Source organism: Ovis canadensis, chromosome 2 (assembly GCF_042477335.2).
Source record: "Ovis canadensis isolate MfBH-ARS-UI-01 breed Bighorn chromosome 2, ARS-UI_OviCan_v2, whole genome shotgun sequence".
NCBI classification, from domain to species: domain Eukaryota; kingdom Metazoa; phylum Chordata; class Mammalia; order Artiodactyla; family Bovidae; genus Ovis; species Ovis canadensis.
The window spans coordinates 42,602,022-42,624,615 of record NC_091246.1 but is presented as its reverse complement, the minus strand read 5'-3'; the positions used below and the strand labels follow the sequence as shown (position 1 = coordinate 42,624,615).

The 22,594-nt window shown below is 45.3% G+C and overlaps 1 protein-coding gene across 9 annotated transcripts in view; it reads right to left on the bottom strand.

Moving 5' to 3' along the window:
* The window catches only part of LOC138432598 (tumor necrosis factor receptor superfamily member 10C-like), a 40,281-nt gene extending 18,175 nt beyond the window's left edge, over window positions 1-22,106 (bottom strand). For 5 of the 9 annotated variants that reach the window (XR_011253915.1, XR_011253917.1, XR_011253914.1 and 2 more), the window contains exon 1: window positions 21,734-22,106. Coding sequence is in view for 4 of the 9 variants with exons in the window: in XM_069574010.1 (XP_069430111.1) it covers window positions 21,734-21,892 (159 nt within the window). In the remaining 5 variants the exon portion in view is untranslated. Of the gene's footprint in view, window positions 1-739; window positions 1,010-21,733 lie in introns of those variants that run through there. The other 4 variants (XR_011253913.1, XR_011253916.1, XM_069574007.1 and 1 more) reach the window with 1 other exon arrangement.
* Window positions 22,107-22,594: the final 488 nt, after the last annotated feature.

Here is a 22,594-nt window from a genome sequence, read left to right as displayed (position 1 = left end):
GAAAAGAGCCTCAAACAATGCAAGAAAGCAGTGCCAAGTGTGCACATTTTTCCCCATTGTTTCTTAAAAACGCACACTCAGGGACGGGGAAGCCTGGTGGGCTGCCGGCTATGGAGTCCCACAGAGTTGGACACCAGTGAAGCGACTTAGCAGCAGCAGCAGCAGTGGTGAACCACGCCCAGAGCCCCCAACTCCCCTCTGAAAGAAAGTGGTGAGAATCTGACCCAAGCTGAGTTGATTGATGGTTTCTATTCATAAAGTGCAAGGAGCTGGAAGCAATTTTGAAGTTGTTGTTCTTTCAGAGAAAAGGAAATGTAAGGGTGCTTAAGGCAGTGGTGGCGGGGGGGGGGGGGGGGAGGGGGGGGGCGGGGGGGGATGGGGCCTGCACTGAATGATTCACAAAGGACACGGGTTAGAAGATAAACGCAGTGCAAAATAGAAAGAGAGAGGGAGAGAAGAGTGAGGAGGGTCAGCAGAGGGAAAAGGGAAGGGAAAGGACAGAAATGATCTGATGCGCTGGGCCTGGGGCCAATCCAGAGGTCAGGCGCTCCAAGGAGCCAGCTCTTCTGGGCAGCGAGTAGATGCCAGGGATCCGCACTCCTCTAGCGCCCCCCACCAACGCTGCGTATTGGACTTGCCCGGGCGGGTCCTGCCGGCATTTGCCCAGCCAGGTGCCCCCGGGCCTTTTCCGGGCCACCAACAGCGCCTTTTGGAGCCAGTACTCGCGGCGGGAACTCACCAACAGCAAGACACCCAGGGCGGCGAAGATGAGAGCCCAGGGGCCCCGAAGTCGAGGCCTGGGGCCCTGGGTGTAACCTGCCCGGGAGCTTGAGGCGGCCGCTGTCCTCTGTCCCCGCTTGCCCGGTGCGGTCAGGGAGCGTCGCTGTTCAGACTGCCGCGGGGTGACAGCCTCCAGAGCCATCAGAAATGAAAGTGTTTCGTGGGGCGCGAGATCACCCCTGCAAGGTACGCAGAGCGGAGCTCTGCTGTTCAATCTGCCTGCCTCTACTTTTACACCACCCCGCCCTGGGATTGCGCCACCCGCAGTAGCGAATGGGCCACTGCTTGCTGATGTAATTATTACCACTTCCAGCCAATCACGCGTGGCTCAGGGGCGCAGCCAGGACTCTACGGAAGGGGAATTTCCGCCAGCGATTACCCTACCATTTTTCATTCAGCGCCAGCCAGGTCTGTGCCTTTGAGAGGCGGGGACAGGGCACCTCCCATGTGCTCTGTTGTCATCTGGCCGGTGAGACTCAGAATCTGCGTTCCAGGCAGGTCCTAACTCTGCCCTTTGCAGGTCAAATGCCCCACGGGTTGAAAAAATGAATGAACCACCTGTCTTCTAACTACCGCCTTCTGCCCACTCCTAGCTTCTGCTCCCTCCCACCCACCCTTTATTGACCAGGGCCCCAAGGAGGCCAGAGAACATAGACAGCCAAGAAGGAGATCCAAGAGGTGCCCTGAGCTGTACTCTAGGGGAGTGATGGGTCAACTAAGAAATCTTCAACTGTTAGAAAAATCAGTAGGTTGCCAGACTCACCTGCACTTTCTGAGATTTAAGTACTTAAATGAGACAGACCTAGTGAACCTTTTTGCCCTGGGCCTATATCATATAAATAGTGTTAATAATCACTTTATTATGGAATTACAAAGAAGTGTTTATTTAAAGGCAAAGAATTGTTGTTTATTCGCTAAGTCATGGCCAACTCTTTTGCAAGCCCATAGACTGTGGCCCGCCAGGCTCCTCTGTCCATGGGATTTCCCATCCAAGAATACTGGAGTGGGTTGCCATTCCCTTCTCCAGGGGATTCCCGACCCAAGGATGGAACTCAAGTCTCCTGCATTGGCAGGTGGATTCTTTACCACTGAGTCACCAGGGAAGCCCCCAAAGGCAAAGGATACACACCATATTTTCCTGTTGTGAACTCTACTTTTCAAAGATCTTAAGTATCATTAGCACAGTTTATAAGTTTACTTTTGTCACTTTTATTTTATAAACCTGAAGTTCTACCCAACAGAACATTTTGGAGCCTGGTGAATAACTCCACAATATAAGTGGCATCCAAGAGAAAGAAGGTGGCCTTGCTGTGACTATGTAGTTAAAACACTTGATTTGCAGATGAATACATCCACCAAGTCCTATTTTATGTTCACAATTCTGAATGTCACTGATTTCACAAACTGGGGTCACCATTCACATTGAGGCAATGCAGTACTTCCTATCATCAGGCTCAGAGAAGGGTCCAAGTCACCCTGGACTGCCCCATCTCCCTAGTTTGCCAGGACCAACAAGTTACCAAATCAGGATTTCCCTGGTGCTTCAGTGGTTAATAATCTGCCTTCCAATGCAGGGTTCTCAGGTTTGATCCCTGACAGGGGGAACTAAGATCCCACATGCCTCAAGCTACTGAGCTGGCACACCCCAACTACTGAGTCCCGCCCTCCACAACTAGAGAGTGCATACACTATAAGGAAAGAAACCCACAGGATGGAAGGAAGATTCCCCCTGCCGGAACAAAGACCCAAGGCAGACAAATAAACAAATACTGGCATTTAAATAAAATCTATTTTTAGAAAGGTAGCATTCACTCCTCAGGGTTCTCAGTATCTTCTACTCTTCCTCTCACCTCCCGAAGGGCCTCTGATATGTGTGGGCTCTTCCCACGGACTCCATATTGCTTTCCCGAGCCCGAGTCTGTCCCCCATACTTCACTGGTGCTGGGCTCTCTATCCTACGAGGGTGTGAGTACTTCGGACAGCAAGGCAAGTACAAATAGGGTTTTTTTTTTTAATATAAAAAAAAGTTTCCATCAAAGTCTGTAACAGCACCTTTCAGATTTACTCATGCAACATAAAAGAGAAAGGAACCCTTATTATGAAAACCTCTTCCACTGAAAGGAATAATCTACTCACAGGTGAGTCTGGTTCAAAAAGGAGTTAAATCCCTCTCTGCCTTTGCTTTCTATCCCTCATCACTTTGCTCCACAGGCCTGCTTCCTGTCAGAATGTTGCAGACTGGAAACAAGGGTTTCTGTCCGGGGCTGCCCAGCAGAGGTGTTCTGGAAGTTGCCCCCCTCAGCAGCCTGGTGGGGGCCCAGGGTGGGGAAGAGCTTTCGTATGTGTTGTCTGTCACAGCAGTGCCCCCCAGCCAGACCCTGTGTTGGATTTTTTTTTTCTTTTTTTAAATTGTGGACCAGAATACCCACATGTCCACTGAGAGCTCTGGGTTCTGATCATCCAGAGTCAATAAATCCCTATGTGACTTGAGGAAAGTCTGGTGTTTTGTTAGGAAAAAAATTTTAATTAATTAATTAATTTCTGGCTGTGCTGGGTCTTCACTGCTGCACACTGGCTTTTCTCCAGGTGCGGAGAGCAGGGGCTACTCTCTGGTCCCGGTGGGCGGGCTTCTCGTTGCTGTGGCTTCTCTGGTTGTGGAGTACAGGCTTCAGAGGTTGTGGTGCAGGAGCTTAGTTGCCCCGAAGCATATGGAATCTTCTCGGAGCAGGGATCGAATCCCTGCCCCTGCTTTGCCAAGCCGATTCTTAACCCCTGGACCACCAGGGAAGTCTGAGAAAGTTTTTTGTTTGTTTCATTTTATTTTTTGGCTGCCTTATGGCATCTGGGAACTTAGTTCCCTGACCAGGAAGCAAATTTGTGTCCCTGCAGTGGAAGCACAGAGTCCTAACCACTGGACCACCGGGGAATCCCCGTGTTTTGTTTTGTTTTGAATTTAAAAATTTAAAAGAAAAATGCATGCTTTGTCTCTTGGCCCCTGAGGCCTGAGGCAGGTCTTTTGGTAACATCCAACTAGGTGAGGGGGAAGTCTAAGCTGGTCCTGGGGAGGGAAGCTGCCAGAGAGAACCCAAGATAGATTGGATGGAACTGATGACTCAGGCTGGTGGAGGTCCTGTGTACCCCCAGCCTCATCACCATCACTGAGAACCAAGAGAAAGCAAGAGACATTTTAGCCAGCTCCCCAAAACCCTCCCCAGTCCCTGTGCTAAAGCCTGCAGTCATGCACGCTCTTGAGTCTGTTAACGCTCAATTTACATCCAGTCCTTCTTTCCTTTCTTTTTGCCTTTTGATCCTCTTCACCCATTTCTCCCACCCCACCCCGCTGCCTCCGACTTCTGGCAGCTATCAATTTGTTCCCTCTATCTCTGAGCTTGATTTTTTTTTTTTTTAAGATTTCACATATAATAGAGATTATATTGTATTCACTTTTTCTGTCCTGTTTATTTCACTTAGCATAATGCCCTCAAGGCCCATGCATGTTGTCACAGATGTGTCTTCCTCAGTGTCTCATTTTCAATATACATATCTTTCACCTCCTTGGTTAAATCTATTCCTAGAAATTTTATTCTTTCTGATGCAATTGTGAATGACATTATTTCCTTAATTTATCTTTCTGCTGGTTTATTATTAACATAAAGAAATACAATAGGCTTTTTCATACTGATTTTGTATCCTGTAGCTTGATTGAATTCATTTATTCTAAGAGTTTTTGATGGCGTCTTGAGGGTTTTCTACATATAATATCCTGTATCTGAGAATAGTAACAGTTTCACTTCTTTGTTTCCTATTTGGATGCCTCTGATCTCTTTTGCTTGCCTAATTCCTCTGGCTAGGACTTGTAGTACTATGTGGATAAAAGTTGTGAGAGTGGCATCCTTGTCTTTTTCCTGATCTTAGAGGAAATATTTTCAGATTTCCTGTGAATTATGCCACACAGAGAACTTCCAGATAAGGAAGACACCTCTAGATCAGCAAAGGGTACTTCTTTTTGCCCTTTAGTTACAATCAAAAAACATTAAACAAGATTCAAATACTGCTAGGCTTCTCTCAGACCTCTCTTGTGAAGGAGTTAGGCTTTCAAAAGGCCAGTCACATGTGGGATCCTCCCCTTTTGAGGAAGGACACAAGAAGACGCCAGAATGAATCCGCTTTGGAGGGTGCAGTCATTGTAACCGCCATTACTCTTTCTCCTGGGGCAATTGAGAATGGTTTGGGTGACGTCATGTGTCACCCCATCACCTTTTGGGGGCATCTTTTCATGGGCAGACTTCTCCCTGTCCTTAGCTGCAGTCAAGAGCCAAACAGGACAGTGCTGGAGAGAGATTTCTCCTAGGAATCTTTATGTGTTATCTGATTGTTGCCATAATGGTATGTTTATTTTCTATAATAGTGTTAGTTGCAGTCTTGCTGAACTCTTTGTGACCCTATGGACTATAGCCTGCCAGGCTCCTGTCTATGGGATTTCCCAGTCAAGAATACTGGAGGAGGTTGCCTTTCCCTCCTCCAGGGGATCTTCCTGACACAGGCATTGAACCCAGGTCTCCTGCATTGCAGGCAGATTCTTTACCATCCAAGCCACCAGGGAAGCCAGGAAATGCAGGTCCCTGCTTTTCGCTACAGACCAGGGCATACAGGAGGGGGGTGAGCTTTGTCTGGACCATTTCCCTTCCACGGGATCTTCCCTCCCTACAGTGATGACATTCCCCCTCTGAGGATCTCATGCTCCCTCTGAAGGTGTGAATACTCTGCCAGGGTCTGCCCTCATTCACCTGCAGAATTCTGAAGAGCTCTGTACAGACCTGCCCCTGTCTTGGCCCCAACAGAAAACCCCCTGACTTCTCAACTCCAGTCCTGGGCCTGACTTTTCTCCATCATGGGGCAGAGCAAGTACATTGTGACCAACCCTGACATCATAACTCCCCCAATCTCCAGACCAAAATGAACGAACTGTTGCTAAGAACCAAAACAGGGACTTCCCTGGTGGTCCAGTGGCTGGGACTCTGTGCTCCCAGTGCAGGAGATCTGGGTTTGATCCCTGGTCAGGAAACTAGATCCCACATGCTGCAACTAAAGAGCCCACATGTCACAACTAAGACCAGCGCAGCCAAATAAATAAAATAAATATTAAAAATTGTACATACATTAAAAAAATTAAAAACAAAAGAACCAAAACAGTGCATGGGTATTTTTATATGTGTGTGTGTGTGTGGAGAAAAAAAATACCCCTCTAGGTTAACCCAGATATTCTATTTCTTCTAGGAAGCCTCATGTTCTAATAAGAACATCATCAAGAATCTAATATAATCTATTTTCAAATATATTCACAAGTTCTTGGCTCTCAGGATGCTGGTGATTGAGGTTTTGGGGAGAGAGGGTGGTTGAAGGGCTCCAACCTAACAATGGATACGTGCCATCTTGGGAATGCACCTATCTTCTCACAGTTATCTTCCTAACTGTCAGAGACAGCCCCACAGGAGGTGTAGTGTCCATGTTGGGGTGGGGAGATTGGGGGAAAAGTGAAATGTCAGGAAAAAAGGTACAGAGCTGGAGAATGGGAGTTTCCTATTATGAGAGGTCACAGGATATCTGGTGCTGGTTTGGAGGAAAGGGGGGAATAACTGAGCAGGAGCAGACTGTGGAGGAGAGGAGAGATGGCTCTGGAGGACTGCGGGGGGTTAAAGCAGCAGGCTGCCCTCCCGTGGCTCCAGGGTGAGGCAGAGGGGCCAATGGGCAGAGGCGGAAGGGCAGCCGCTCGGAGTGGATACAGCTCTGTACACAGCACCTTGGCTTTGGGAAGGGGACAGAAGCCTGACCGTGGGGCCTCCCAGGAACTCAAAGGGAGAAGAGCTAGGGCCTAAGGTCCAGGAGAGAGAAAAAAAAAGAAAAGGTCTCTGTGAGGTTGCAGGGCTGAGTCACCAGGCCCACTGAGGATACAGAGAGGCCAGTGGGGACAGAAAGAGAAGGTGGCCCCAGAGTGGCAGGAGGCTCACCAGTGAGGGGCCACAGGAGGACCCCAGCAAGCAAGATTCCTTCCCGACTGCTCTGCCACAGCCAGTCTGCACCTCCAGGGAGCCGAGCAGGCCCAGGTGCAACCCAGAGACACCACTGGGGGAGGCTGTGGGGAGTCAGGCCAGGCTGGGGCCCCTCCCCAGGGGAAGGGCGGGGAGGAGATGGACGGAGGAGGGGCTGCATTCCAGGCTTCAAGAAACCTGGTGCCTGGAAATCTTGAGCAGGAGACACACGCATGCAGGCATAAAGAGAGGAAGGAAGGAGTGAATCACCCAGCAAGAACATACACCCCTGCCCCTGTGCCACTCACAGCTTCTCCAGACGAGACTGCAAGGAGGGGAAGGAAAGTACACACATGCTTCTTTTTATATAAAGTTATGTATTATGGTCATGGACTCATGAATATATGAGTCTTTTCTAGCCAGTGGATAATGTAGCTATTTCTTGTATTGTTTGATAATATCAACAAACTCTTCAAAGTGATCTCCAACTGTTTTCCTTTCTAGGAGAAGGGATAAACCAGGGACTCTGTGCCTTCTTCAGGAAAGGCATATGCAGAGGCTATCTGTCCTGTGTTCTTTTGTCCTATCTTCAAGCTCACGGTCCTTTCCTCTACCGGTCAGCTGCATAGTTAAACACGGGTAGTGTGGATTTTTCACTTCAGCTATTTGACTTTTCAGCCCTACAATTGTGTTTTGATTCCTTTTGATAGTTTCTATTTTTATAGACCATTCCCTGCAGTAATCCTCACTTCTTAAGTAACTGCTCCAGCTTTGATAAGTGTATGCAGCTGAGTAGCCATCACCCAGTCAAGACACAGAACACTCTCAGCACCCCACACAGTCTCTTCTGCCCCAGAAGTCCTTACCCACCCACCCCACCAGGACAGGCACTCCATCCCAGGATATATGTGACTCAAATGAGGAAAACAGAAGTAATAGTTATTCCACAAATGCGGAGACGCTTTGCACCATTATCAGTAGTCTAAATAAGGAAATGAAAGTATGCGATAGTCTCTAGGGAAGGTGAAAAGATAAAATTAAGTACCAATTTTGATTTTTTGAAACCATCTCAAAACAGGAGGCTGCATCCACAATGACAAGAATTTCTACATGAAGCTAGGATCCAACCTCATTCTTTTCTTAAAATTTAATTTAGGACTTCCCTGGAAGCACAATGGATAAAATCTGCCTGCCAATGCAGGGGACACAGGTTCGATCCCTGGTGCAGGAAGATCTCACATGCTGTGGAACGACTAAGCCCATGCACCACAACTACTGAGCCAGAGCTCTAGAGCCTGCAAACGGCAACTAATGAGCCCAAGTGCTGGACCTACTGAGGCCGCGTGCCCAGCGCCCATGCTCCGTAACAAGAGAAGTCACTGCAATGAGGAACCTGTGCACTGCACTGAAGAGTGGCCCCTGCTCACTGCAACTAGAACAAGCCCGCACGCAGCAGTGAAGACCTACCGCAGCCAAAAATAAAAATAAACAAATGGATCATAGGAAAATTGTTTTTTCACAGTTAGGAAAAATAAAACAAAGACCCACAACATCAGATCAAAACTACTGAGTTCTAGGAACCAAAGCTGGATGCACCTGTGCCCACGTGTGTGTGTAGCTGGGTTACAGTGAAAATACACTTGTATATTCACAAGTACAAAATATGCTTGGTGGCTTGACCCAGATTCTACTCTTCCAGAAAGTCACCTACTAATGTCATCAGAAAACATATATGGTTTTATTTTCAAATACATTCAATGTAATAATTTTGAAAAAAATCAGACATTTTTAGTTTTAGGAGGATTATTACTAAATATTTTAACAACCACACAGCGGAATACATGCAGCCTTTATTCAATCACTCAACCACCATAGGAGCACCCACTCTGTGCTGCCTGCTTTAGGTTTCAGGAATATATTGGCAGCTACTGAAAACAAGACAGGTAATAAGAAGCATAACATCTCTTAGAGCAACCAGTCTACCACAGCTGGCTCCCTTCCCTTTCATGAACCTGATCTCCCTCCTTCACCACTTCCTCTTGGGGCAGAAGATCAGACCAGAATGGCCTTTTCCTGTTTCTACTGCAGCTCTGGGCAAGCAGAAGGGCTAGGGCCCCACAAAGCCCATCACATGCTCATCAGCACGGACTCTGTTGTTTTTCTAGCTCTAGTTTCATTACTTTCCGTTCTAATCTGTATATTTCCTTCCTCTGTTTACTTTACCTTTAGGATGGTCTTCATTTTCCAGTGTCTCACTGTATAGTATTAGGTTATTGATTTGAGATTTTTCTTCTTCCTTAATGCAGTCATTTATAGGCATAAATTTCTTTCTAAGTTTTCAGCTGCTTTAGCTATATCCCATAAGTTTTGGTATGTGGTATCTTCAGTTTCATTCATCTCAAAAGATTTTACAGTTTCTTTTTTGATATCGTCTTGGACTAACTGGTTATTGGAGAGTGTGTGTTTAAATTGTATCATGGCTGTGAAGTTCCCCAGTTCCTTCCTGTCTGTGATTTCTGATTCCATTCCATTGTGGTGGGAGGGCACGTGTTCTATTATGGCTCTCCTTTGAGATATATGGATATTTGTTTTATGAGCTAGGATATGGTTTATTCTGGAGAATGTTCCATGTACACTTGGGAAGAATGTCTTTTGTTGTTGACTGGAGTATTCTATAGATGTCTGCTAGGTCTAATTGTTTTATAATGTTGTTTAAGTCTACTACTTTCTTGTTGATCTTCTTTTGGTTCATTATGAATCCTTACAGATTAAGGAAATTACATTGCTAAGTGTGATTTGTGTTCTGAGTACTTTTTTCTAGTTTGTTTTTATCTTTGTCATGATTTCTTCCCTTTGGCTTTCTTCTTAATTTTTATATAGCCTTTAGGCAAGTTTTATAATTTGTTGTCGTACTGAAGAAGTTCATCCTCTCTCTAAAGTGGTAAGAAATTTTTTCTCATATTTTTGCAGTACTTTTCTGGTTTCATATATTACAATTCATTCATTGATCCACCTATTTTTAATTATCTAATAAGAAGAGTATAAGGAAGAAACATCATTATTTTTCAGAAGTCATCCTAGTTGCTGTATCATTATTGAAAATTTTTTATCATTGATAGGAAGTGTCATCATCATAACACATTATTAAGGAAAGGTTTTACAGGTTGGGCTTTTTGAAGAGCATCTTTCATTATTGATAAATATGAATTTGATGAGAGAGACAGATCTGCAAGGAAGACTGAGGTCATCTGAAGGAGGAAAGCCCAGGAAGTGAAGGTCAAGCCTAGGGACATGGGGTCCTGGGTTATGACAGCTCTTCCAAGTCTTCAGCTCAGTTCCAGATCACAGAACCCCCTTCCTTTGGGTCACTGTTTGACTCTCTACAGGTCGGACCCATTTTTCCTCTTGTTTTCCCTCCAGGGCCCAATGGCATGAGCTTTGTTTGAAGGCTCTTCCCTCATCACTGTATTTTTTCTGTGCCTCTTTGTGTCTCTTAATGACTACGAGCTCATTGAGAACAGGAATTAGGACTTCCTTCTCTAAGTTCTAGAGGCCCAGGTGGTTCAATAGAGTAATCACCAGGTCCTTATGGGAATGGAGCACTTCAAACAGCTTCTCTGAATCAAGATGTGTTGCAAGTGAAAAATACATTCTGAATTTCAAAGACAGTATTTAAGAAAAAAAAGTCCATCGATGTTTTATATTGATTGTTGTTGTTTAGTCACTAAGTCATGTCCAACTGTTTGCGACCCCATGGACTGTAGCCTCCCAGGATCCTCTATCCATGGGATTCTCCAAGCAAGAATACTGGAGTGGGTAGCCACTGCCTTCTCCAGGGAAACAGGGGATCATTCCCTTCTCAGAGGATTTTCTCGACCCAGGGATGAAACCTGGGTCTCCCGTGTGGCAGACAGACTCTTTACCATCTGAGCCACCAGGGAAACTCCTGAGCTTCCCTGGACCCCATTTTCTCTCCTCTTGCTATAGAGCCCCATCACCCCCAGGCTTTCCCATGCTGGTTGGGTCATCTGAGGCTGCAGAGGCCCCTCCTCATCTGACTGTGTGGCCCCACTCTGCCCCCTGCAGTGTCCATCCCCACACCTCTTCAACACATTTCCCCTTAGGCCAAGCTAGCTTTTCCACTGGGCACAGTAGGCTGCAGGTTAGGGCCCATGATCCCATCAGTGGCCCACGAAAAATTTTAAAATATATATGTAGAATCTAGAAAAATGGTACAGATGAACCTATCGCAGGGCAGGAGGAGAGACACAGATGTAGAGGACACACATCTGGACCTGGGACGGGGGCGGAGGTGGGGGAGGGAGGGATGGGACGAACTGGGAGATTGGGATTGACATATATACACTGCCATGTGTAAAATAAATAGTGGGAACCTGCTGTATAGCATAGGGAATTCAGCTTCATTCTCTGTGATGACCTAGAGGATTGGGGAGGTCCAAGAGGGAGGGGTATGTGTATACATACAGCTGATTCATTTCACTGTACACCAGAAAATAATATTGTAAAGCAATTATACTCCAAGTTTTAAAAAAATCTTGAAATCATACAAAACTATTTGGATGGAGTTCAGTCTCAGTTATATTCATCTTTATACCTATCGAGTCCTAAATATAATCTTTAATTTTTTTGTAAGCAAGAAGGGGCCTAGAAAGACCAAAGGTGCTGACAGCAGACAGAAGTCATAATGAGGCCATGTGTGTGCTCCTTCAAGGTTCCTATAAAACCCTGAGCCAACTTGACTGGCCTCACACCCAGCCCTTGTTCCCCAGTAGCACCTGAATCTTTCCTATTTGGGGACTTGAAGGTCAATAGTAATTCGCTGTCCTCTGATGCTCCAGTGTTGGCTGAGGTTGGTAGGAAGAGTCAACAGGTAGAGAACGAGAGGGCCTCGTATTTAAAGCTTGACTGAAGGATGAAGCTTAGTTGGTGCCCACAGCCTTGTGACCCTTGACCTGGATGAGGCCCCCCTCACAGGACTCCCCCTGCAGCCCAGGGAGGCCACGGTGGGCCTTGCAGAGGCCCTGCAAGGACAGCTCTGAACACTCAGCAGGAGCCCAGGGGCTGAAGTGCACAAGCTTGGATCCTTCTCCCGCTCAATGAGGGGGAGTGAGGGGATCCTGACCTGCAGGCAGCAGGAGCCTGTCCCCCCTCCACTGTCTTGTCAGGAGACCTGGGACAGGAGGTTGCCCCTTCTTTCTCCTTATCCAGCCAGCTGTCCCTGATGGGTCCCCTACGTCACCCCTGTGTCTGTACCCAGGTGCCCTGATAGGAAGTTCGTGGCCATGGCCTGTACCCCCTGGAGCAATGTCAAGTGTGTGGACCAAGAATCAGGTACTCTGGCCCATGGGGAGGCCCTGATCCATGAGCAAGACACTGTCTATCACTCCCTCTCCCTCCTCGAGCAGTTCACACACACACACACACACACACACACACACACTCTTACAAATGAGCACTATACTAGTGCAAACAAAAAAAAATCAGATATCAGGATCAAACCTTAAGGAACTATCCTCAGGTTTTAAAAGACCTTGATCTTTTGTGTATTAACTATAGGTTTTGTTTTGTGAAGCCCAAGAATACTGAAGTGGGTAGCCTATCCCTTCTCCAGGGGAACCTCCCAAACCAGGAATTGAATCGGACTCTCCTGAATTGCAGGGGAGTCTTTACCAGCTGAGCTACCCAGGAAGTCCTACATATGGCAACTTATATCTATAACAGTCTATTTTAAGTTGATAACAAGTGTGATCCCATTCTAAAGCTCATCATTTTTAGTCTCCTACCCCCAACACTGTACATTTTTGATGTCACATTTCACATCTTTTCATCTTGAATATTCCTTTGTTAATTATTGTAATCATAGGTATTTTTACTGCTTTTGCCTTTAAGCTTCATATTAGCTTCATAAGTTAACAAACCAGTACTGTTACTAAATATTTACCTTCCAGTGAGATTTATTCCTTCATATCTGTTCTTGTTATTATTTGATGGCTTTTATTTTCAGCTTAAAAAAGAAAAATGTTTTAACATTTGTTGTAAGGCCAGTTTAGTGATTAACTCTTTTAGCTTTTGGTTGTCTAACCATAACTATAATGTGCTCAGTCATGTCTGACTTTTTGGAGCCCACCAGGCTCCTCTGCCCATGGAATTTTCCAAGCGAGAATACTGAAGTGAGTTGCCATGTCCTCCTCCAGAGGATCTTCCCCACCCAGGGATGCAACCTGCATCTCCTGAGTCTCCTCAATTGGCTGGCGAGTTCTTTACCACTAGCACCACCTGTCTGGAAAACTGTTTCTCTCTCTTCCATTTATGAATAATCACTTTGCCATGTAGAGTATTATTGGTTAGATGTTTTTTCCCATTTAGCATTTTGAATATATTGTGCCACCCCCTCTGACCTGCAATTTTTGTGCTGAAAAGTCTGTTGATAGCCTTATGGGGGTTCCCTTGTATGTAACAAGTTGTTTTTCTCTTGCTGTTTTTAATATTCTCTCCATATCTTTAATTTTTGACATTTTAATTATAATGTTTCTTAGTAAGGATCTCTTTAAGGTCTTTAATTTGGAACTTTCTGAGTTTCCTGTATCTAGATGTCTGATTCCTTCCCCACATTAGGTAAGTTTTCAGCCATTATTTAATCAAATAAGTTTTTTGCCCTTTTCTAGTTCTTCTCCTTTGAGTGAAGATGCTCAGTCGTGTCTGACTCTTTGAGACCCCATGGACTGTAGCCCACCAGGCTCCTCAGTCCATAGAATTTTCCAGGCAAGAGTACTAGAGTGGATTGCCGTTTCCTTCTCCAGGGGATCTTCCCAACCCAGGGATCGAACCCAGGTCTCCCACACTGCAGGCAGACGCTTTACTGTCTGAGCCACCAGGGAAGTCCCTATAATGCAGTTTTGCCCTATAATGTCCTTTAATGTTGTCCCATAAGTTCCTGAAGCTATCTTCACTTTATTTCATTCTTCTTCCTCTCTGATGTTCTGATTGGGTGAGTTCCGCTGCCTTGTCTTTTTAAAAACATTTTTAAAAATATATATTTGTCTATTTATTTGGTTGCATCAGGTCTTAGTTTTGTCACATGGGATCTTTCATAGCAGTGCATGGACTCTCAAGTTGTGGTGTGTGAGCTCAGCAGTTGCAGCGTGGGCTTAGTTGCACCGTGGGATATGGGATCTTAGTTCCCCGACCAAGGATTGAACCTACATCCTCTGCATTGCTTTCTGGTAGCTCAGCTGGTCAAGAATCCACTTGCAGTGCAGGGGATCCCAGTTCAATTCCTGGGTTGGGAAGATCTGCTAGAGAAGGGATAAGCTACCCACTCCAGTAATCTTGGGCTTTCCTGATGGCTCAGCTGGTAAAGAATCCGCCTGCAATGCTGGAGACCTGGGTTTGATCCCGGGGTTGAGAGGATCCCCTGGAGAAGGGAACAGCTACCCATTCCAGCATTCTGGCCTGGAGAATTTCATGGGCTGTGTAGTCCATGGGGTCGCAAATAGTCGGACACGACTGAGCGACTTTCGCTTTCCTCTGCATTGTAAGCTGGAGTCTTAACCACTGGACCACCTTTGTCTTTGAGATGACTGATCCTTTCTTTACTTTACCTAGTCTGCTGCTGAACCCTTCTATTGATTTTCAGTTCAGTTATTGTATGTTTCAGCTCTGTGGCTTCTATTTGACAGTTTCTTATATTTTCCATCTCTTTGTTGAAGTTCACACTGTGTTCATCCATTCTTCTCCCCAGTTCAGCAAGCTTCCTTATGACCATTACGTTGAACTCTTTATCAACTAAATTATCTATTTCCGTTTCATTAAGGCTTTTTCCTAAGGCTTTATCTTATTTAGTCACTTGGAACAGGTTTCTCTGTTTCTTCATTTTGCTTGACTCTCTATGTTTGTTTCTATACAGTAGATGAAACAACCACCTCTCTCCCAGTCTTGAAGGAGCGGCCTTGTGTAGGAAATGAATTTTTCATTCAACCCTACCCCTGAACATTCGAGTACACATGTCTCTTTCAATTCTGGTTTCCTTGGTGTGTATGCCCAGCAGTGGGACTTCTGGGTCGTATGGCAGTTCGATTTCCAGTTTTTAAAGCAATCTCCACACTGTTCTCCATAGTGGCTGTACTAGTTTGCATTCCCACCAACAGTGTAAGAGGGTTCCCTTTTCTCCACACCCTCTCCAGCATTTATTGTTTGTGGACTTTTTGATAGCGGCCATTCTGACCGGTGTGAGATGGTACCTCACTGTGGTTTTGACTTGCATTTCTGTGATAATGAGTGATGCTGAGCATCTTCATGGTGAGCTGTCTTACACATGCTGAAACCCCAGGTGGAGAAGTTAACTACAATGACCAGACTGTACCCAGGACATGAGCTGCCTGATTCCAAGAACTGGCCTCAGAGAAACGGGAACAGATGGACCCTGGAACTGTACCTAAAACAATCAAGATGATGCTGGTCAGACCACCAATGACCAATTTGAAGATGACTATCAGAGCTGACTCTGCTGTTTCTATATGTGGCTCCCTCCTTGCTTCTGTCTATAAAAGCTCTTGCCCACAGGTTGCCGGTGGGGGGCAGGGAGTTGGCCTTTGGATAGATGTTCACCACTCTGGGCCCCCAGTTGCCAGCATCTGAAATAAAGCAAACTTTCCTTACCACCAACCTGGCCTGTTTATTGGCTTTTGGGCAGAGAGCAGCCAGACCCACGTACACACTTTCAGTAACACTATCCCAAAGGGGAAGATCTCAGTGCCTAGATTGAGGTTGACTGGAAGTCAGCCACATACACATACAAAGAAATTTACAGGCCAATATTCTTGATGAACACAAATGCAAAAGTCATCAACAAAATTTTAGAAGGCTGAATTCAACAATACATTAAAAGGACCATACAACATAATCAGTGGGATTTAGTCTAAGGATGCAAACTATGGTTCAAAATTTACAAATCAAAAAAAAAAAATCACAAATCAGTCAATGTGATATACCACATTAGTAAAATGAAGAACAAAAGTCATATGATCATCCCAATGGATACAAAAAAAGCATTTGACAAATTCAATATTGATTTATGATAAAACTCTCAACAAACCAGACCCAGAGGAAATACACCTCAACATAATAAAACCCTATGTGACAAGGCCACAGCAAACACCACATTCAATAGTGAAAAGCTTGAATTATCTCCTCTAAGATCAGGAACAAGATAAAGACACTCACTCTTGTCATCTTTATTTAACATAGTATTGGAAGTCCCAGCCAGAGCGATTAGGTAAGAAAAAGAAATAAAAAAGCATCCAACTTGGAAAGGAGGAAGTAAAACTGTCACATTTTGCAGGTGACATGATATTATGTATAGAAAATGCTAAACACTCCATTTAAAAAAAACCTCTTAAGACTAATAAATGAATCCAGTATAGTTACAGGATATAAAAATCAGTATGAAAACATATGGTGCATTTCTTTACATGAATAACAAACCAGCAGAAAGAGAAATAAGAAAACAATCTAATTTACAATTGCATCAGAAAAATAAAATTCTTATGAATAAGTTGAATAAATTTAGCCAAGGAGGTCAAAGACCTGTATATTGAAAACTGCATTGAAAAAGACACAAATAAATGGAAAAAAAAATCCATGCTATGGATTTGAATAATCAATATTTTTAAATGTCCATATACCCAGAGAAATCTATAGATTTGATGCAATTTTTATCAAAATTTCAATGGTGCTTTTCTCAGAAATAGGAAAAATAATTAAAATTTTTATAGAACCACAAAAGACTCTGAAGAGCCAAAGTAATTTTTTAAAAAAGCTAAGGAAGGCTGGTGGCCTCTTGCTTCCTGATTTCAAACTATGCAAGTGAAAGTGTTAGTCGCTCAGTTGTGTCCAACTTTGTGACCCCATGGACTGTAGCCAGCCAGGCTCCTTTGTCCATAGAATTTTCCAGGCAAGAATAATGGAGTGGGTAGCCATTCCCTTCTCCAAGGGATCTTCCCAACCCAGGGATCAAATCTGGGTCTCTCCCACTGCAGGCAGATTCTTTACCATCTGAGTCACCGAGGAAGCCCTGTATTGGAAAGGGAGAGTCTTAAACACTGGACAGTCAGGGAAGTCCCTCAATTAAGGATTTTTGCATGTATATTTATAATAGATGTTGATCAGTATTTTTTTTTGGTAATATCATTGTAAATTTTTGATACCAGGGTTGTGCTGGCTTTATAAAACAGTGAAGAACTGTTACTTATTCTTATTTTCTGAAAGAATTTGTATAAGACTGATATTATTTTTTTCTATGAATATTTATAGAATTCATCAATGAAACTACATGGGCCTGCAGTTTTCATTGCTGTAAGATTTTAAGTGATGAATTCTAATTCATAAAAAGATATAGGATTAATCAGATTTTCTTTTCATCTTGTATCTGTTTTGCTAAATAATATTTTCAAGGAATTTGTCCATTTTATTCAAGTTGTTGTCAAATTTATCAGCATTAAATTATTCATAAGTTCCCCTTATTGTCCTTTCTATGGCTGCAGAGTTTGTTATAATATTTTATCATTAATTGCTGATATTGCTTTTTTGTTTTTTGGCCTTTTTTCTTTCAAAATTTGGTTTGTTAATTTTATTAATTTTGTTAATCATTTCAGAGAATCAACACTTGGTTTGTCAATTCCTTTCATTATTTGTATTCTATTTCATTGATTTCTACTCATATTATTATTTTTTTTCCTATTCTTTTGAGTTTAATTTGCACTTATTTTATGGTGATTTAAAAATGTGAATCTTCAGGTCGCTTTTTTTTTTCTTTAATTAAAAAAAAATTTTACTCCCCATTTCTCCCAACCCCCTATTCTTTCTAATAGAACATCTTTAATTGGAAGAGTTTCCCAGGTGGCGCCAGTGGTAAAGAACCCACCTGCCAATGCAAGAGACTTAAAGAGATGTGGGGTCAATCCCTGGGTCGGGAAGATTCCCTGGGGGAGGGCATGACAACCCACTCCATTCTTGCCTGGAGAATCCCTTGGACAGAGGAGCCTGGCGAGCTACAGTCCATAGGGTTACAAAGGGTAGGACACAACTGAAGTGACTTAGCATGCACTCACACTTTAATTTGGAGAATGTGATGGCACCCCACTCCAGTACTCCTGCCTGGAAAATCTCATGGACAGAGGAGCCTGGTAGGCTGCAGGCCATGGGGTCACCAAGAGTTGGACATGACTGAGTGACTTCACTTTCACTTTTCACTTTCATGCACTGGACAAGGAAATGGCAACCCACTCCAGTGTTCTTGCCTGGAGAATCCCAGGGACAGGGGAGCCTGGCGGGCTACGTCTATGGGGTCGCACAGAGTCGGACACGACTGAAGTGACTTAGCAGCAGCAGCAGCAGCACACTTTAATTGAAAACTGCACAGTTTACTCTAAGCACTGTGTTAGCAGCTTTTCACAAGTTTCCGTGAAGTATATATTCATTACCATTTGTTTTGAAATTCAAAAAAAATATTCTTTTGATTTCATCTAAGAACCATAATGATTTGAAGGATGTTGCTTAATATTCAAATTTTGGAGTCTTTTTCTAGAGCTCATTCTTGACTAGCAATGTAATTTCATTAAAGTCAGAGAACAGAGGTTATATGATTTCATTGCTTTTAAACTTATTTAGACTTTTTAAATTGTCTAGAATGTGGTCTATCTTAGTGGAAGTACCACATTCATCAAAAAAGAATGAGTCTTCATTAGATGTTGCAAGTGTGCTCTCTGAATGTCAATTAAATCAAGATGGTTGGTTTTTCTTTTTCTTTTTTTTTTAATTTGGTCTCTGTGCAGCTTCGAGGATGTTAGCTCCTCAACCAGCGAAACTTGTGCCCTCCATAAGAGGGCAGATTTCTAACCACTGAACTGCTAGGGGAATTCCCATTATGGTTGACAGCGTTACTTCTGCTGTTGTTTAGTGGCTAATTGTGAGAGACTCTGCGACCCCATGGACTGTAGCCTGCCAAGCTCCTCTATGGGATATTCCAGCAAGAATGCTGGAGTGGGTTGCCATTTCCTCCTCCAGGGGATCTTCCCCAGCCTAGGAATCTAACCTGTGTCTCCTGCATTGGCAGACAGATTCTTTACCACTGAACCACTGGGGAAGCCCGATAATGTTACTGCCCTTTTTCATTTTCATTAAAGGGTGATATGATAGTCCTTTGATTTCATCCATTTTTGCTTTATGTATTTTTAAAGCTCTTTTATTAGGCACAATATATTTATGGTTAAGATGTCTTCCTGATGAATTGACACTTTTAACACCACAAATGTACATTTAAAAAATCTTTGGTAACATCAGATGAAAACTTGAAATAGTCCTGGGCAATCCCTCAGCGTTGACATTCAGTTACCTCTGTTCTGTCCCCAGCTTGCCGATCACATTTCCCATCACCCAGATCAATACCCCCATGCCCCTCAGAGTAGGACAAAACACTAACATTAGTGCAGGCATCTTAGAACCCACACCACTCACACATTCAGGGGGAGTCCTGTCTGCAGCCTGCTGAGTGAGTAGCCCTGTGCAGGGGTTGTGGGGCACCGGGGACAAGGAGAGGTCCTTCCTTTCTGAGCTCAGGGCAGTTCTGGCCACAGGAACCTGAGGCAGAGACAGCAATGCCCGTAAAGTCACCAAGGTGAAAAGAGCCTGGAAGGGCTGCAAGGCAGATGTGACAAGACTCCCAGTGGCAGGGAACAGGGGTGGACATGTAGGGGAAAGTCCCACAGAGCCAGGATCACAGAGAAGAACGGAGTCAAAGTAACGGGAGTTGGGGGTTGGGGGGCAGTGGGGCTGGGGTGGATGAGGAGGAGGCTTCCTGGTGTGTAATCTCCATTGCACGCTGTTTGAGAGACAAACACTGAGGTGCACCAGAGTGTGGTGGAGATGTGAGACTTTGCCACTCACAGACTTGTGGTGTGTGTGTGTGGAGGGTGGGTTGGGGGTGTGAGAGAGAGATAGAGACAGACAGAGGAGGGAGACAGGAGTGCTTCGGTGGAGCAGCAGTGTGGGACAAAAGAGAGAGGCAAACAGGGAACTTCCCTGGCGGTCCAGTGGTTAGGATGACGCACTTTCACTGCAGGGGTCAAGGTTGGATCCTAGGTTGGGAACTAAGATTCCTGCAGCCTTTGAGCCTTAGCCAATTAAAAGAAAGAAAGGAACTGAGAACGGATGATGGATTGTGGCAGCGTCTTCAGTTCAGCTCCGCAATTTGTCCACTCTGCTACCAACCTGGTGAAGTTCAGAGATGAGTCAGGAGTGGGGATTTCTTTTCATGTTTCTAACTACTTCCTGCAAATGATGCAGTACTATTAGCTGGGTTTGCAGAGTCTAATTGGACCTTGCTGCATGCCCGTGTTACTTTCCGGAGCTGATGCAACTGTTTTAGGGTCTAGTTTGATTTTCACTCTCCCTTGATAGGTCAACCAAAACAAGACTACTCTTTCCTCCCTGGGGACAAATGGTGCCTAAAAGCTGCACCGTTACTTTTTTTTTTAACAACTGCTGCTGCTAAGTCGCTTCACTCGTGTCCAACTCTGTGCGACCCCATAGACAGCAGCTCACCAGGCTCCCCTGTCCCTGGGATTCTCCAGGCAAGAACACTGGAGTGGGTTGCCATTTCCTTCTCCAATACATGAAAGTGAAAAGAAAGTGAAGTCATTCAATCATGTCCAACTCTTAGTGACCCCATGGACTGCAGCCTACCAGGCTCCTCTGTCCATGGGATTTTCCAGGCAAGAGTACTGGAGTGGGTCGCCATTGCCTTCTCCATTCTCGAACAAAAGATTCTTTAAATTCTATAGTGCTTCACAATTTTCAAGCTATTCACACACATGATTTCATATAATCTCACAATAACTCTTCCTTTCCCCTCATCCTTATCTTGCCCCTCCCTGCTTCCCTCTCCCCACTGGTAACCACCAGGTTGTTTTCTGTTATCTGTGAGTCCGCTTCTTTTTTTGTGTTACTCACTAGTTTGTAATTTTTATATGGCACGTGTAAGTGTAAGTAACATCATACAGGGTTTCTCTTTCACTCTAAACTTCATCAGCTGTGACAAAGCCATAGCATCAGACTTGTTCTCAAGGTCTTCCTGTGGTCTGAGACCTGTTTCTTCTAAGATTTGTGTGGCTGTGGGTAGTTGCTTTTACAAGTAAAAAGACAGCTAGGTTAACAGTAAATCCTTTTGCCTGGAATTCAGGGCAGCCATTAAATAGTCTTTTCAGGATGAAAGCCACACCTGTTTCAGCCTCAAAACAGAAATCAAAATAACATCTTCACTCCCTTTCCTCCGAAACTAGACAGAGCCTCTGAGGCTAGCCGCTTGATTACTGGGGATTTACCCTATAAGCCCTGTGGGTTGCTGCGGAAGAAAGCGGTGAAGGAATTTGCAAAAAGACCGACAGCAGCCGAAAAGGGGTGCTGAATGCAACGGAGGGTGGGAAAGCTACTTTTCTGTAAAAATCGAGAGGAAGAATAGATGCGATGAGCATGTTCTAGAATCTCAACATAAAAGGGGAGGAGGGAGGGAAAGGAAGAAGGGAGACGGAAGGATGAGGGGGCAAGGAAGGGGAGCAGAGAAGCTTGCAAAGGGGTTTCCCATTCCTTTTCCTTTGGAATTTACTTCTGGGACAGCCAGACAAGCCTAGGACCGGGACGGAGAACACGGGCTCTTCTCCCTCTGGGCCCGGGTCGGTCCTGCCAGGCCCTGACCCTCCTCCTTTCCCCCATTCAGCCCACGGTAGATCTTGCTCTGACATGCCCCGGCCGCAGCTGACCTGGGCATGCACACTGTCGGGTCTTTTCCCGCCGCCATTTACCCGCCACCCGGCGCGCCTTCCGGAGCCAGTGCCCGCGGTGGTACTCACCCACAACACGACACCCATGACGACGATGAGGTACTCGAACCGAAGTTTGGGGCCACCGGGGCGCCCTGCGCCGGCGCTCGAGGAGGCCGGTGCCCTCCGTCCCCGGTCGGGCAGCGTTCGCTGTCGAGGTCCCCGCAGGTTGATGGTAGGCACAGTCATGAGGAATCTTAGCGGTCGTCCGTGGAACTTGGAAAGCTGGCCTCTGATGGCCAGGCGTCGGAGCTCTTATATATACCTCCGCTCCCGCGCTCTGTACTCCGGCTTCTGGAAAAATCAGGCGGCGGTGGCCCCGCCTTGTCTTACTCAGGATATTGCTCAATCAGTGCCGGGAAAATAAGAACCTCCGTCTTCCTCTCGACCGCGAGTTGAACGCAGCCTGCGTGCGCGCTCATTCGCTCAGTCGTGTTCGACTCTTTGCTGCCCCCATGGACTGCATGCAGCCCACCAGGCTTCTCTGTCCGTGGGCTTTCCTAGACAAGAATACTGGAGTAGGTTGCCATTTCCTCCTCCAGGGCATCTTCCCGATCCAGGGATGGAACTCTCCTCTCCTGCATCTCTTGCATTGGTGGGCGAATTCTTTACCACGGAGCCACCTGGGAAGTCCGAAGCACGCAGAGCTGGCATTAAAGGTTCTTCTTGAACCAGATCCCTTCTCAGGGGCAACGACCCTCCTGAACTACCTCTGGTCCTCTGACTACCGGCTTCAGCTGGCTCTCAGCTTCTGTTCCTCCCACGTTCATTGACAGTATGGGTGCACGGGTATCACTGCCTCCAGAGTCACGTGGCAGCTCTGTCCCAGTGGAAAGTTGTTGAATCAGATGTTTGCTCTTAGCATCTTAGTAGCCAGGTGCCTGACTGGAG